The sequence below is a fragment of the Bacillus rossius genome, chromosome 10 (assembly GCF_032445375.1).
Source record: "Bacillus rossius redtenbacheri isolate Brsri chromosome 10, Brsri_v3, whole genome shotgun sequence".
Classification (NCBI taxonomy): domain Eukaryota; kingdom Metazoa; phylum Arthropoda; class Insecta; order Phasmatodea; family Bacillidae; genus Bacillus; species Bacillus rossius.
In genome coordinates, this window is record NC_086337.1 from 4,513,686 (window position 1) to 4,527,216 (window position 13,531).

Genomic DNA, 13,531 nt, shown 5'->3' on the forward strand with positions numbered 1-13,531 from the left:
GCAAACTTGCAGGTAGATGACATCTCAAGCTTTGTATCAGAAGATGATAGCATTGATAAGAAATGGTCCAAGTTAGCTGAAGTGTGTGGTGTGGATGGGGTGCTAAATTATGATAAAATAGCAAGTGTTATGTTGGCTGTTCTTGTTATCCCTCACAGCAATGCGGAATGTGAGAGGATATTCAGTCTAATCATAAAGAACAGAACTGAATTTAGGTCATCTATGTCTCACAAATCAGTGGAAAGTCTGTGTGCACTGAAATGCAAGGTTTCAAAATGAGCTTGTTTTGAAGAAAAATTTTCAGTTGACTTTCTTAAAAAAGCCAAGAAAACAACTGCAGCTTCACTTAACAACAGTGTTTCTTCTTAAGATGTGTTAAATTAATAACAATTGTATTGAATAATGGGACAGATATAATTTAAACTATTTTTTTTTTTTTAAATTTCATTTGTGACTATGTTGTAAATAATATGTAGGAAATGAAGAGAGCCAGAATTTTTACATAGGACTCACCTATTTAAGATACAACTGCAGGGAAGGTAAGACCTATTATTGTGTTACTATTTAATCACTTTGCTTGCTTTACATCTGGTTTTTAATATTTATTGTAAATAAGTTAATTGGGTTTCGTTTATAGTGTAAGGAAATGGGTCTCAATAGGAGAAATATGCTTGAAGTACATCAACCAATTGAGCGAAAAATTATCGCGTCCAGTTTACGCTAAAATTTATTATATTGTAAAGTTTTACTGGTGAGGAGTTTGGAAAGTTGGCAGGTATGCATATTTTTAAAGGAAATGTCCCATTATTTTTTTTATTATTCTTACATGAACATTATTGGAAGTATTAAAGCCAACACAAAAATACGCTGTGTGTTAAAATTAACAGATTTGAATGATCTTTCATTTTGTTTTTATTTATTTTTTATTTTTTTCTGATTTTCACATTTTGGTCAAAATGTCCAATTTTTTGATGGTTCCTGAGAATGTATTCGTAAAATCACTGCTTCGTTAAATCCGGGGTTCGTGACATCGGGGTTCTATTGTATTTAACTACGGCAAGCAGAAAACGTACATGTAAACTAACCAGTAAAAATAATCTGTCTTTTGACATATTTTCTTTAGAGGTGGCCTGTAGGGCGACGGACTTGTCATGGAGGTTGAAGTGGGTTTAAAGCAAAGCCGTCTAGCATTGTGAGTGACAGCATCCTGCCATTGTACGGCTGGTTTCTTAGCGAGTAGCGGTTTGGGAAAATGGGGGGGGGGGGGGGGGGGGGGGGGGGGGTTGAAATAAACTGAAAATTTTGGTAAACATCTATTACGACCCCCCCTCTATTACGACCCTATTCCTGGGAACCGTGATGGGTCGTTTCAGAGAGGTTTGACTGTACATCTATGCTATAACAAATTGTAAACAAAAACATCCGTAAAGTGTAAAGTGAACCTTTTAACATATTTGAGTGTACAGATGGGATGAATTTTGAAATAGTTTGTTTTTAAAACTTTTTTTTTACAGTTATTGAATTTTATAAAGAAACATAAACAAGAAATGCACCATTCATGAAATGTTAAATGCAGGAAATAAATACAGTGGAAAATGTTGGAACTTAAAATATTGATGTTATAAGCAGGAAGACATTATAACAAGGTTCTACTGTAGTTGGAACACATCCATAATGACGACACATACTTAACTCCAGCTCCGTTGTGGGGGATGGCCCAGACAGCTCCCCTGATGCTTCTGGTGAAACTGCTGGTAATTCACCATGATGCTTTTACTTGTGCTGCTAAGTTTCTTACTATGTTTGGCCAAATTATCTGTTTTTTAGAGTCTCAAAAGCTTTCCTCGATAATGAATGTCCTAAACTAAAGTGAATTTCACAAATAACTTGATGGGTTAAATAAGATTAAATAGCTGGCTTTCAGTAATCTTCGAAAATACCTTGATTTTTACTGTGAAAAAACAATGTACCATTGGAAGATATGCAGAAAAGTTGGTGTATTTTTTTTTAGCATCATGTAAGGATCACTATCGTAAGCCGTGTTTTAGATTTTGGCACAATCTGATTAATTTAGGGTTTTGCTCTATTTTGGAAGTAAGAGCAGAATCACTTTTAGATCCTTCCCATTTAAGGCTGGAAATGATGATTGTTTTTTCTCAGGTTTTTGAGGGGTGGGGGAGCAGAGGAACATTTTCCTGCGTTTGCCCCTTTAAGTGGATAGTTATTAGGTCTGTGCCACTAAAAGAAACATATTGTTGTTTTTGTTGCATATGTGAGGTCCTACCTATCCTGTTAAGACACTGCATACCTGAATAATGTATGGTGTTGGATGAGCAGTCTGCGTCTGTAGTGCCATTCTGAATGACAGCAGGACACATGCCTGCCGCCCTCGGCTGACGTGTTCTCCGCTGTCTGCCGTCTCGGGCATCTTGCCTGCCCTGTGTATCCTGTACTACTCACGTTAACTTGCATGGCAGTATGTATTTTTATATTGTATGTGATGTGTTCTATAAGACTGTTATCCAAAATAACAATGATTTTGTACAATTTTTCGTATAAAGCAAACTACATTTATTGCCATTTTTAATTTTGTGATCAGTTAGTTTTATGTATTTCCATAGAGTTTAAATAATTATATGCATAGTATAGCAAGTTCTCTTGCATGCTAATCACATTTGTTGTTGAGGTAAGTCGGGCATCACCCAAATACGTGAATAGTTAAATCAATAAATCATACCATTAAGTGCTGTAAAATGTAAACTTGTTGCAGCATCATTATACCTGCCAACTGTAGCCAGCATTGCCAATGGTTATTTATTTAAATCTTGCAGGGTATGTTTGCTCGTGTGAGAATTAGTGTTTCCGTGTTGAGAGCACGGAGGCCATGCGCACATCAGCTGGTGTGTGAGGCAGCGGTGGGGTGTCTCATTCAGGAACACTTGTGTCTGGTGCTAGTGAGTTACAACTGGTTGAGAAGCTGGTGCTTGTTGCTTGGACGTGCACGCTGGTGAGTCCCCGGAGGCCTGGTGCAGCGGTGGTCGCGGTGGTCGCGGTGGTAGCAGTGGTTGTGGTGGTCTCCGCAGGGTACGAGCTCACCTCCGACTCGAGGACGTGCGTCGTGCCCGAAGCCTTCCTGCTGTTCGCCCGCAGGGAGAACATCGGTCGCATCAGCATCGAGAACGGGAACAACGATGTCATGATTCCCGTCACGGGAGTCAGAGATGCCAGGTCTGTATTACATCTGTCACTATTTGTATGAGCGTAGTTGTTTATGTTATAACTTGAACAAGCTCCTGGGTGCCAGCCGAGAGCCCAGACGTGCAGACATGTCCGCTGCTCTCCTGACTCACAACTTGAAGCAGCCTCAGATTACAGATTTAGTAAAAATCAGAATGTTAAACCATAAAAAAATGAAATTGTGGTGTTTGTGCACGAAGACAATAATTCAGACAGTAAAAGAGGCACTACAACAAAAACTCATACCCAAAACACAAAATTTTTTTTAAAAAATATGTTGGCACATTTTTTCAACACAAATAAAAGAAACAACATTATTCATGCGCATACTTGGAAATAAGATGGCAATGTGTACTCAAAACAGTATAGTCATTAATAAATATATATATATTGTTACCTCTCAAAAAATGTATATTTTTAAAAAAAATTTGAACAGAACACAGGAAAAACCTTAAGCTGAGAGCGGGGACTGGGCAGGATAACCAGAAACAAATAAGGGAATAGTGGATCATCGGGGTCAACTAAAAAATGTAGAAATTTCTTTGCATTGCAGAGAAAATGTTTTTCTGAAGTTAGTGATTTTGCCTTTCATACATGCATCCATTTTTATCTCATCACATGCAAGTTCAGCAGCACAAAGAAAGTTTCAAAATTGTGGTTTGTCCCAGAATATTTTAAGTATCACTTTTTAGTATGTCTTGAAAACTTAATAAAAAAATTTGGTTTTGGATAAGGTATGCCAGAAAAAGTGAAATGCAGAAGACCTGAGATATTACAAAAGGTGTATTTTTTTCTCAATTTTTTTGAATTTGCAAAGTATTTTCAACGTTATGTTCAGACAAAATTGAACATATTTTAGATAGTCAACAATAATAATGCTATACAATAATAAAGTACACCAGATCAGTAGCAGTCATCACTGTGGTGTGCTGGTTTCTCGTTGCACTGTGAGAACATAATAAATACACCAACCAGCTGAAGTTCCTGGAGTTGCCCGGGTTTAACTTATCATCAAGAGGGAGAATTCTTTTGGCGCTACACTTATGTCGTAAAAGAAATAAACATGCAGAGTTTCAAGTCTGTAAAATATTTTGTTGAAAAATGGGAATTTTTTTTATTTTTAATCCCTTTCAATCCCCTTGGGAGCTGATTTTCATAAAATCCTTTCTTAACGGACGCCAACGTGGCAAAAGGAATATACGTGCCAGATGTAGAGTCTGCAGGTCTTCTAGACAGCCGAGTGAGGGTGTGGTGAGAGTATTTGGTCTGAGGCAGTGCACAACCATTTATATTACTTTTAATTACAAGCAACTGATTAACCAAAATTAAATAACTAAAATAAACATTTTTTAAAGCTCCTGGCCTAGTAAATGTTTAATAATATCACAGTTAGAATGCATATTAATGACTAGATTACCTAACGCCAGAGCCCTACCACGACATGTCCGCTTCAGGAAGTTTAGTTTGCGCAGCAGTTTCGAGCAGCTGCCTGATTACTTCCCGGTCATGGACAGTGCTAGTAGACTACCCATACACACTGGGCAAGAACACCATTAAAGCCATTAAAGCTTTATTCTGTGGACTACTGTTCGCATGTTGAGACGTAGGAGCACACTGTCCAAGTGTAGAATACTTACCTACTTGGTATGTCGGCCTGTGTACTACACAAACCGTGGGTTCACCACTAAGGTAGGACAAAAAAACTGGATTTTTCGAGTGTTAAATTCTAATCTGTCTCAAATGTTGGTTGTGTGTGCTTATCAACGAAAAAATAATGCAATACATAATCATTCATAGGATCTTCAGTTCACGCAAAGAGCCTTAAGTTTGAAATAATTACAAAAAAAAAAAACTCATTTTAACTTAATGTTCAAAATAAATAGTCAATGTTTTTTGGTTCATAATAGTGTCTACTTCATTTATTTATTTATTATTTCTTTATTAGTTTTTGTTACATGCCACCAAGAAAATAAATACTAACATTCATTCCAGTTTGTCATCTTTGTTTTCATTACTTATTATTACTGGAAGTAGAGTTACAATTTTGAAACAAAAAAACTAAATAATTTTATGAAAATAAAAATGTTAAGCAGTGGAATATTTCAGTAAATTACTGATGGATGTACAGTATTTCCTCAATTAATGGACAGGTTACTATCCTGTAAATTGTCAGTTAAGCAAAACATCCGCTAATTAAATCAGATTTCCTCATAAGGAACAATTTTAATGCCTCATGGACCTTCCAGAAATGCCTATATTTTCCATCATTTCTCGAAAATGGTGCATCTTGAAGAAATAATAAAGAGTATACAGTTGGCAACTGTATTATGTGTACGCATAAATGAATTAAATTAAATTGTACGCATGTACCTACCATAATGCTCGCCTGGACCTTGGCAAGGGGCAAGGGGCAAGGGGAAGATGCTCACATACAGTGGCACGAGGCCTAGTATGCACCAGGTTCTTGGAAAATGGGGAGGGGTTATGCGTACGTCGGCAGAGGGCACGGCACGGAACCGTGCGTGGAGATGTGCCCTGGTGCTCGTTGCAGGAGCTGGATAGCACACACGGTGCGTGAGCGAGGCGCGGGTCGTGAAGCGCTGCTCACAACCTGGAGGGATGCTGGGGCTAGCCAGCCGTCTGTGTCTGCACCAAATATCACTATACAATAATCAAAAAGTTTTTAAATGTAACCTTGTAATGTTTCGGGAGGTATGTATTCAAAAAGGTTGGTTGTGCAGAAAACCCAACCAAAGAACAGCATATTTTATAAGTTTGTAAATGGTCGTACACAACAGGTAGTAGTGTTGTTGGCAGGCAACTAGTGTGAGCAGTGTTGCCAGTCTTGCCATCAGCTTCTCTGTGGCGGTCCCGCCTGTTGCTGTGGATCACATCCTGTTGTGACATGTCCGTTGATGTTGCAGCGCCCTGGATTTCGACATAACGGACAACCGTATCTACTGGACGGATGTGAAAGTGAAGGCGATCACTCGAGCCTTCATGAATGGCTCGCACTTGGAGCGGATCGTGGAGTTTGGCCTGGAAACACCTGAAGGTGGGAGCTTATCTGCTGCACTCATTCAAGTAGCAGTCAGAGGTGAATTGTGTCAATCATCAAGTGGATACAATTAATACTATTCATTTTTAGTTATGTGTAGTTTTTTTTCAGTAGAGTTTTGTATGTTCTTTTCCTATTGACACTAGGGCCAATTTTTCATTTAATTAAATGTGCTTGTAATTATAGTTTGTACAAATGTTTGTTTTGGTTATTAAATAAAAACTAAATAAAAATTATGAATTAGTATTAAAAATAGACAATAAAACAATACTAAAAAATAAGAAAATATTGATATCTTATAAAAATATAATTTTTTGGTACATCGGGATCATTAAAGTCAGACACACCAGAGCTCCTAGTAGAAGCAGTTTTATTTTGTCTTCCCCTGTGGGGAAATGATCTCTTGATACACTGCAAAGATTTTCTAGTTTTTTATGACTAATGATATTTGGTAAGACAGGAAGTGTTCATTTGGCTATTTCTTGGTAACTTCTAGTAAATATTAACATAAATAGTAATTTTTAGGGCTGTGCGAATGTGACTTTTTCAATGCAAATCAAATGTGAATCAAATAATTGCAAATATTTAAGAATATTTTCTAATTAAGTTCTAAGTATAAATCTGATTAATTACAGTCAAAATTTGGCATTTTATAAATTGTTGTTTAAAAGAGTAATGTTCTTTAGCTTTATATACATTTTTATTACTCAAGTAACATGTAAATTTTTATGTCTCTTCTAATGGTTTAGAATTAAAACACAATCCGTGATATAGAAATGTCTTCATCAAAAGCCAAGACTACACCTTGCCATCAACATTACGTAAATTGCAGTGCAAAAAGACCAATTCCTTTACATGTTCTGGATCCAGGCATTGCCTCTTGGAAGTGACAATGTTCCCAGAAGCAGAAAAACAACATTCTGAACTTCACTTCTTCTTCTGAAAATTAAAAATGGCATAAAAAGTTTATGAAAGTAAGCAAGTCTTCGATGTATCAGTTTTATTTTTCACAATAAATAGTCAAGCGATTACCAATCGATAGGGACATGCAAATTTCGCATTTACGATAAAACGAATTTTTACGCGAATAACCTCACTTTTACATAATTTCTGATACCGCGAATTCTTTTTGCGAAATACGTTTGTTTACCACGAATAACCACACTTTCCCGCCATTTGGTAACTTAAAAAAAGTAAATAAATAGCCGTTGTCACCACTGATAACACCATCAACGTAAAGACTACACTTGCCAATGTTTACGTTTCATTATTTATTTGATACGACGCGTTCTTGGCGAACTAGACTCGTGCACTAATACGCTCACGTTCTCTCGAAGGCACGTTTACAGAGTCAAAGAGTAATGTACGGCCATTTTGTTGGATATTTTGTGCGTTACAGCGCTTGTGTCGCGAAAAAATTATAAATTACGCACAACTGTTCATCTTGCATGTACTATGGACTGTGCAAACTGTTTTCATTTTGTTCTCTTAAAGTAAACAAACTTAACAATTACGTTTTATGTTTAAGAATGATAATTTTTGTTTAAAAATGTTGTATACAGTGCAACTATTTTATAAAAACTGTAGTTTGTGATAGAAAACGTCTTCATATTTCTCAGCATAGGTTTGAAAGTGTAAAATATGCCGAAACCTCAAGCAATCACCAAACTTCGTGAGCGCGAATTTCGTGATAGTGGATTATATGCGAGGGTAAATACGTAGTTGGGCGATATGTGTTAAATTTTTTTTTTTAAATCCGAAAATACTTTAATAACGAGGCTAGAAGACTGGAGCTAGCCAAACGCTCATATTTTGCATAGTGAGATTACCAAGGTGCAGCGCAACTTTGGAAACATGGAGTGCATTTTTTTGACGAAACAAAACAAGTTTTGGACCACATGAACACCACGAAAGCAGCTGCTGTGAAAATAAGTGTAGTGCAAGTGTCCACAAAATCTCTGGTGAAGCTTACCAGCTTGATGGCTACAGATCCAAGCAGACTTGAGTTTGAAACACTGACTGTCTTTAATCCAAAAAATATTTTGATTACAGACATGATCCCTATTTTGCTTGCTAAGTTGTGTAACGTTTCTACTCTGAAAGAAATGGACCGCCAGGAGCTGATCACCGGTTTTGGAGAGTTAAAACATATAGTTGAGAAACAAATGAAGGAAAGCAGTGTGGATGTAGTGAAGGCACTTCAAGTTTTAAAACTTTCACAACCTGAATTTTCTGACAAGTGCCTGGAAGCAGTGTGGATGTTGTGTGCAAACGATTCGGAACGCTTCTTGTTACAACACAATAATGTTCTCACTGACAAGAGAACTAATTTGAAACAAGAAAATTTAGCTACAATGGCTATTTTTTCATTTGAAAGTTAAATGTTGTGTCAAAGTACTTTGCTTCTGAAATTATTGGGTTGACTTAATTTAGAATCTGAGTTCTTAAACTTGTGTCTTTTTAACCTATATTTGTGTAATTTTAATTTATAATGTTTCAATTGATGGTGCAATTATATTACAATGTTCTCTTCGTATTTCTTACACTTGAAATTGTAAAAATATAAAAAAAATAATAACCCCACTTTTAGGTAAAAATAACACCGATTTTAAGGGAAAATAACACCACTTTTCATCACAAAATAAACACACCTTTTGCATGTCTCTACCAATCGATATATCGAAGAGTTGTTTATTACAGTTGCTAGTAAGCATGGTCAATATTCCGTTCTCAGTCTTTTGGAATCAAACGTGTCAAGGCAAAATAATTTTTAATGAATTTTATTTATCGTGTCTTTTTAATTTAATCTAATTATTTGCGTAACATTTTCGGGAGTTTAAAAAGCGATTACGCTGGAGCAATTCTAGCAACACAATTCTCTGGCTGGGGCCGCTCTGCTGGCCATAACCACAAACGGACAAGTTTTCTTTTTTGCTGTAGCCATGATGGCAGCTGTGTTTACTTTTCTATCGTTAAAAAAAATTCTCTAGATTTGTATTAGTAAAATTAATGGAATGATGACCAAAGAGTATGTGTGCATTAGTTTTTAAAGATTATTATTGAAAGCTGATGCGCAGGTATTGTTTTAAATAGTTTTACACTTTTATAGGGCACATGGCTCGCCCAAAAATTGTGCTAAGGACAGCTGGATATAATAAATTAATTATGCTAAACATCACGTAAAGTTTGTATTAAAATCGTAAGCATTTATGTTAATTTTCACGCTACATTGGCTTAACTGTTCTCAGCATGCCCATTTACCTAACCTAAAATTTGATATAAGTAAAGGTCCGCTTACAGTTTTTTTTTCTTCCATTAAGTCTATCGGGAAAATGATTTCTCGAGGTTTGACATATAATTGTATCACACGTTTTGTCAAACAAAAGTAATATTTTAATACATTCAAAAACTTTCGAATATTTGAAATTTTCAAATACCTAATTTGGTTTCGAATGTGAATCAAATCAAATATTTGATTCGCAAAAATATTTGCAATTTCTAGTATTTGCACACCCCTAGTAATATTTACCTGAAAATAACTTGTCAACACATTATAATTCTGCTGTTGTTAATGTTTAATTTATTAGAAAGATTTTCCATTAAAAAAAAATATTGCATTGATATTTTGTATATTTTTATCACCTTAAATTGTTATGAATATAAATGGTTGGTGATTGTTGTACTGGAGCTGGAACGAGAGCAACAGCTAGTAGCGTGCTGGTTGGCGCAGGGCTGGCGGTGGACTGGGTGGCCCACAACGTCTACTGGACGGACATGGGCAGCAAGCGGATCGAGGTGGCGCGCGTGAACGGCCGCTCGCGCCGCGTGCTGCTGTGGAGCGGCCTCGACGACCCGCGCAGCCTGGCTCTGGACCCCCGCGAAGGGTCCGTGCTGCTCTCACATTCTATCATGGCACATTTAGGTTTCTCACTACGTCCATTCTTAGAGCTTCGAATTTTATAAACACTTTACCAATTACAGAATTGATATCATAGAGTTAAATAACAATTTTCTATTACAAGATACCTACGAGCATCAAAGAGTATGTAAACATTTCATACATTCACTATCTTTCGCTGATACGTCGAACTGGCTCATCCACCCTGAACACCGAGACGCTGCCACGTGTGTCTCTGAGGTTGTTCTTGGAGATGTGCCCGCGACCCAACTGGCAGCAGCTCACGGTGTTGTCCACATCTGGGCCACGGCAGCAGTTAGCATACAGCAGGATGCCACTGCGCATCGCGTCACGTGGTCCAGCAAACCACAAGATGTCAGTTCCGATAAGGCTACATGCATACTATTGTGTATGTGTCTATGTTTCACTCGTTCCATGGCCATCACACTTTCAATAAAATAATTTGTTTAACAAATTTTATGTCCAACTTGCTACCATTCCAACTCGTCAAACCTTCACTGTTTGAAATAATTTTGTCTTTAAAGTTATTTTGTTGTGGTATCCATACATAAATATCGTTCCTTTTAACTATTTTAGGATAATAAATAATTAAATTTTTGAATTGTTTTTTCATATTCTACATTACATACCATTCAACTTAAAAAAAAAAAAAAAAATATTATTTTTTGCTTGTTTGTGCTCTCTTAACTGACTTAAGTTATAATTACACACTAACTTGTGATCATTCCCCGATTCCAATTCTCTCATAGTGTGCTGGTTGGTGAAGTATGCCCTAGTACTAAATTCAAACTTGAGAACATGTTTTGTGTGTAGGAGGAATTTGTTTTCTCCTTACTTCTGAGGCTGCTGTTTCCCTTGTTCGCATGAATGATCCAATGTCTTCATGAGTAAAAGTCTGTTTATTTTACTATCCTGCATTAACGTCAACCCTTCGGTAAGATAATTGGTGGCAACGCCTTAGCTATTGCTTTGCCACTGCGCTGGGTAACTTTTGGATATGGGAGTTGCTTAACCTATCCTGATTGGTTTGAAAGTTGTGTCTATCTCTTGATCTGGCTGACCAGTTGTTTTAAGCTCCTGGTTTGGCTGGGTTTCTTGACATCTGCCTGGGATAACTGGGTGCCGATAGGTTCAGTGGCTCCTGATGACGCTGTTTGCCACTGGTGAAGCTAGTGCGTGATATGGAGGGTTTGCTAGACGCGAGGGTAGTGCTTTGTCACAACGGAATTCCTTACCGGTTACTAGCGGGGTTTGGTTGGGGTAGCTGGCGATCTTCGTGTTATGACGATCTGGTCCCTGATTCTGTGAGTTTCGACTGTATATTTCTTCTAATCTGCGTCCTTGCCATTTCCATATACGAATTCACATTTTTAGACTTTTGTTTTTGGTTCTGGTTTAGCCATGGTGTTTAGAGTGGTTGGTTTCGGGATTTATTTGGTCCTTCACTGATTTCTTTTAGCAATGAATTCTAGTTGAGTTGTTCTAATAGATCTAACGACAAGAGTTGTATGTGAAACTCGTTAATGTTTCCAAAATTTCTTTAGGATAAATTCCTGCAGCCCTTGCACAAGGTTCTCACTGATTGTAATTAGCTCTGGGTGAGGTCCTGTGAGGTGGTGCAGCAGGTGGCAGAGGCGGAGGGTGTGCGTGGATGGTGGGCAGGTGAGGCAGCTTGCCGGGGTCAGCACTGCCCAGCCCTCGGCTTCTGTCCTGGAAGTGGCTGCTCGTAGGGCTGGTCCCGTGTGGCCGGGCCCGGGACAGGGGTCATGTTGGGTTACAGGCACAGGCAGACCCTCGTGGCACTCCGCTACAGCCGGTACAGGGTGGTGGGGTGATCGCAGGTTCCTGTACTGGAGCGACTGGGGCGACGCGGGTCGCCTGGAGAGGGCCGCGATGGACGGCTCGCGCCGGACCGTGCTCATCACCAAGCTGGGCCAGGCCAACGGCCTCACCATCGACTACGCCCAGCGACGCATCTACTGGACGGAGACCAGCGCGCCGGCCATAGAGAGCGCCGACCTGGACGGCAACGACCGGGTGCAGGTGGTGCGGGACGGCATCGAGAAGCCGTACGGACTGACGCAGTACCAGGTGCCGTGCGCCGTGCGCCGAGCATGGTCGTAATCTTTATTTGATTGTGCTTGTTTGTATGATCACCCAGTGGACAAACTGATTACAGTAGAATCCCGCTGATGCAACCCCTCACGGTTTCCGCAAAAATGGACTTAATAACGGAATGGTCGCAATAGAGAATTCGGCCCAATTTTTACACCACCCCCCCCCCCCCCTCCTCCACCACCACCAATATATCCAAATACATAAAAAATCGCCTTTGTTCGCATAAATTTCATATTCATATAGTCTAAGATGTAAAAGAAGACAACTTTTTAAATTCATATTACAGTATTTAAATAGCAAGATGTCTCACGAAAAAAACGATACCCTAGAAAGCAATATTGGATCACCCGTTGCCGAGAAAAAAAAAATTTCCACACAGTGCAACGTGTCCATTTTCGCCATCTTTGTATAGAAAAATCAGACGATTTAGTGTTGAAATGATAACTTTTTATTAAAGGTTTATTATGTCTCTTGTGGGCTGTATTAGTGTGGCGTTTTAAAGGTTGCGTCCCGTGACACAACGGGTGGTCTGGCGGTGCTTATCGCTCTGGTCCGTCCGGGTGACGTGCAGGAATGCGAGAAGTAGGGTAAGCATAGGAGGGGAGGGGTGTGGACGGGTAAGTGAGGGGAAGGAGAGCAGAGCTGCTGGCTGCGCAGGCATCTACTCGCCAGACGCCACTGTCTGGCGACACAGACACTTGTATTTTATTCACTGGCTGACAGGCGTGCGCACGGTGGGTGCCACAGGTGCCTTGGCACCACCATTAGGGTTAACGTTATTTTATTTTTTACAAGCAGAAATAATACATACTTACAAAAAACCGTATTATTTCCAAAAAAATATGTTTTCCAATCGTGTCGAGTTACAGATATGTGCTCATAACACTACCAGTATATCAATTATCAATCGAACCAACTATATACACACGGAAACAAGCCAGGTGCAATTACTTGTGTTGTACACGCGGGCCGCGGCTACGAAACTTCTGAAATGTAAATACTTCTCATAGTTCTCCTCGAATTACATGGAATGCGCGCTCGGTGTCCAATGTTCACTCCACTCGGCAGGCGCACGGATTAGTAGCCGCCGTCCGCCAGGTAGCACTACTGTGTAGTGTTTACACTTACTATTTACTCATCAGTTTACTGTTCTAATGAGTACACGAGTACAGCCTGTGTTTGTTACGTGGATCACTCAT

The 13,531-nt window shown here is 38.8% G+C and overlaps 1 protein-coding gene across 2 annotated transcripts in view; it reads left to right on the forward strand.

Annotated features, from left to right (window-relative positions):
* The window catches only part of LOC134535726 (low-density lipoprotein receptor-related protein 6), a 159,817-nt gene that overhangs the window by 45,345 nt on the left and 100,941 nt on the right, over nt 1–13,531 (forward strand). For both annotated transcript variants that reach the window (XM_063374942.1, XM_063374943.1), the window contains exons 11-14: nt 3,084–3,228; nt 6,162–6,292; nt 10,026–10,179; nt 12,056–12,305. In XM_063374942.1, coding sequence (XP_063231012.1) covers nt 3,084–3,228; nt 6,162–6,292; nt 10,026–10,179; nt 12,056–12,305 — 680 coding nt within the window. The remainder of the gene's footprint in view (nt 1–3,083; nt 3,229–6,161; nt 6,293–10,025; nt 10,180–12,055; nt 12,306–13,531) is intronic.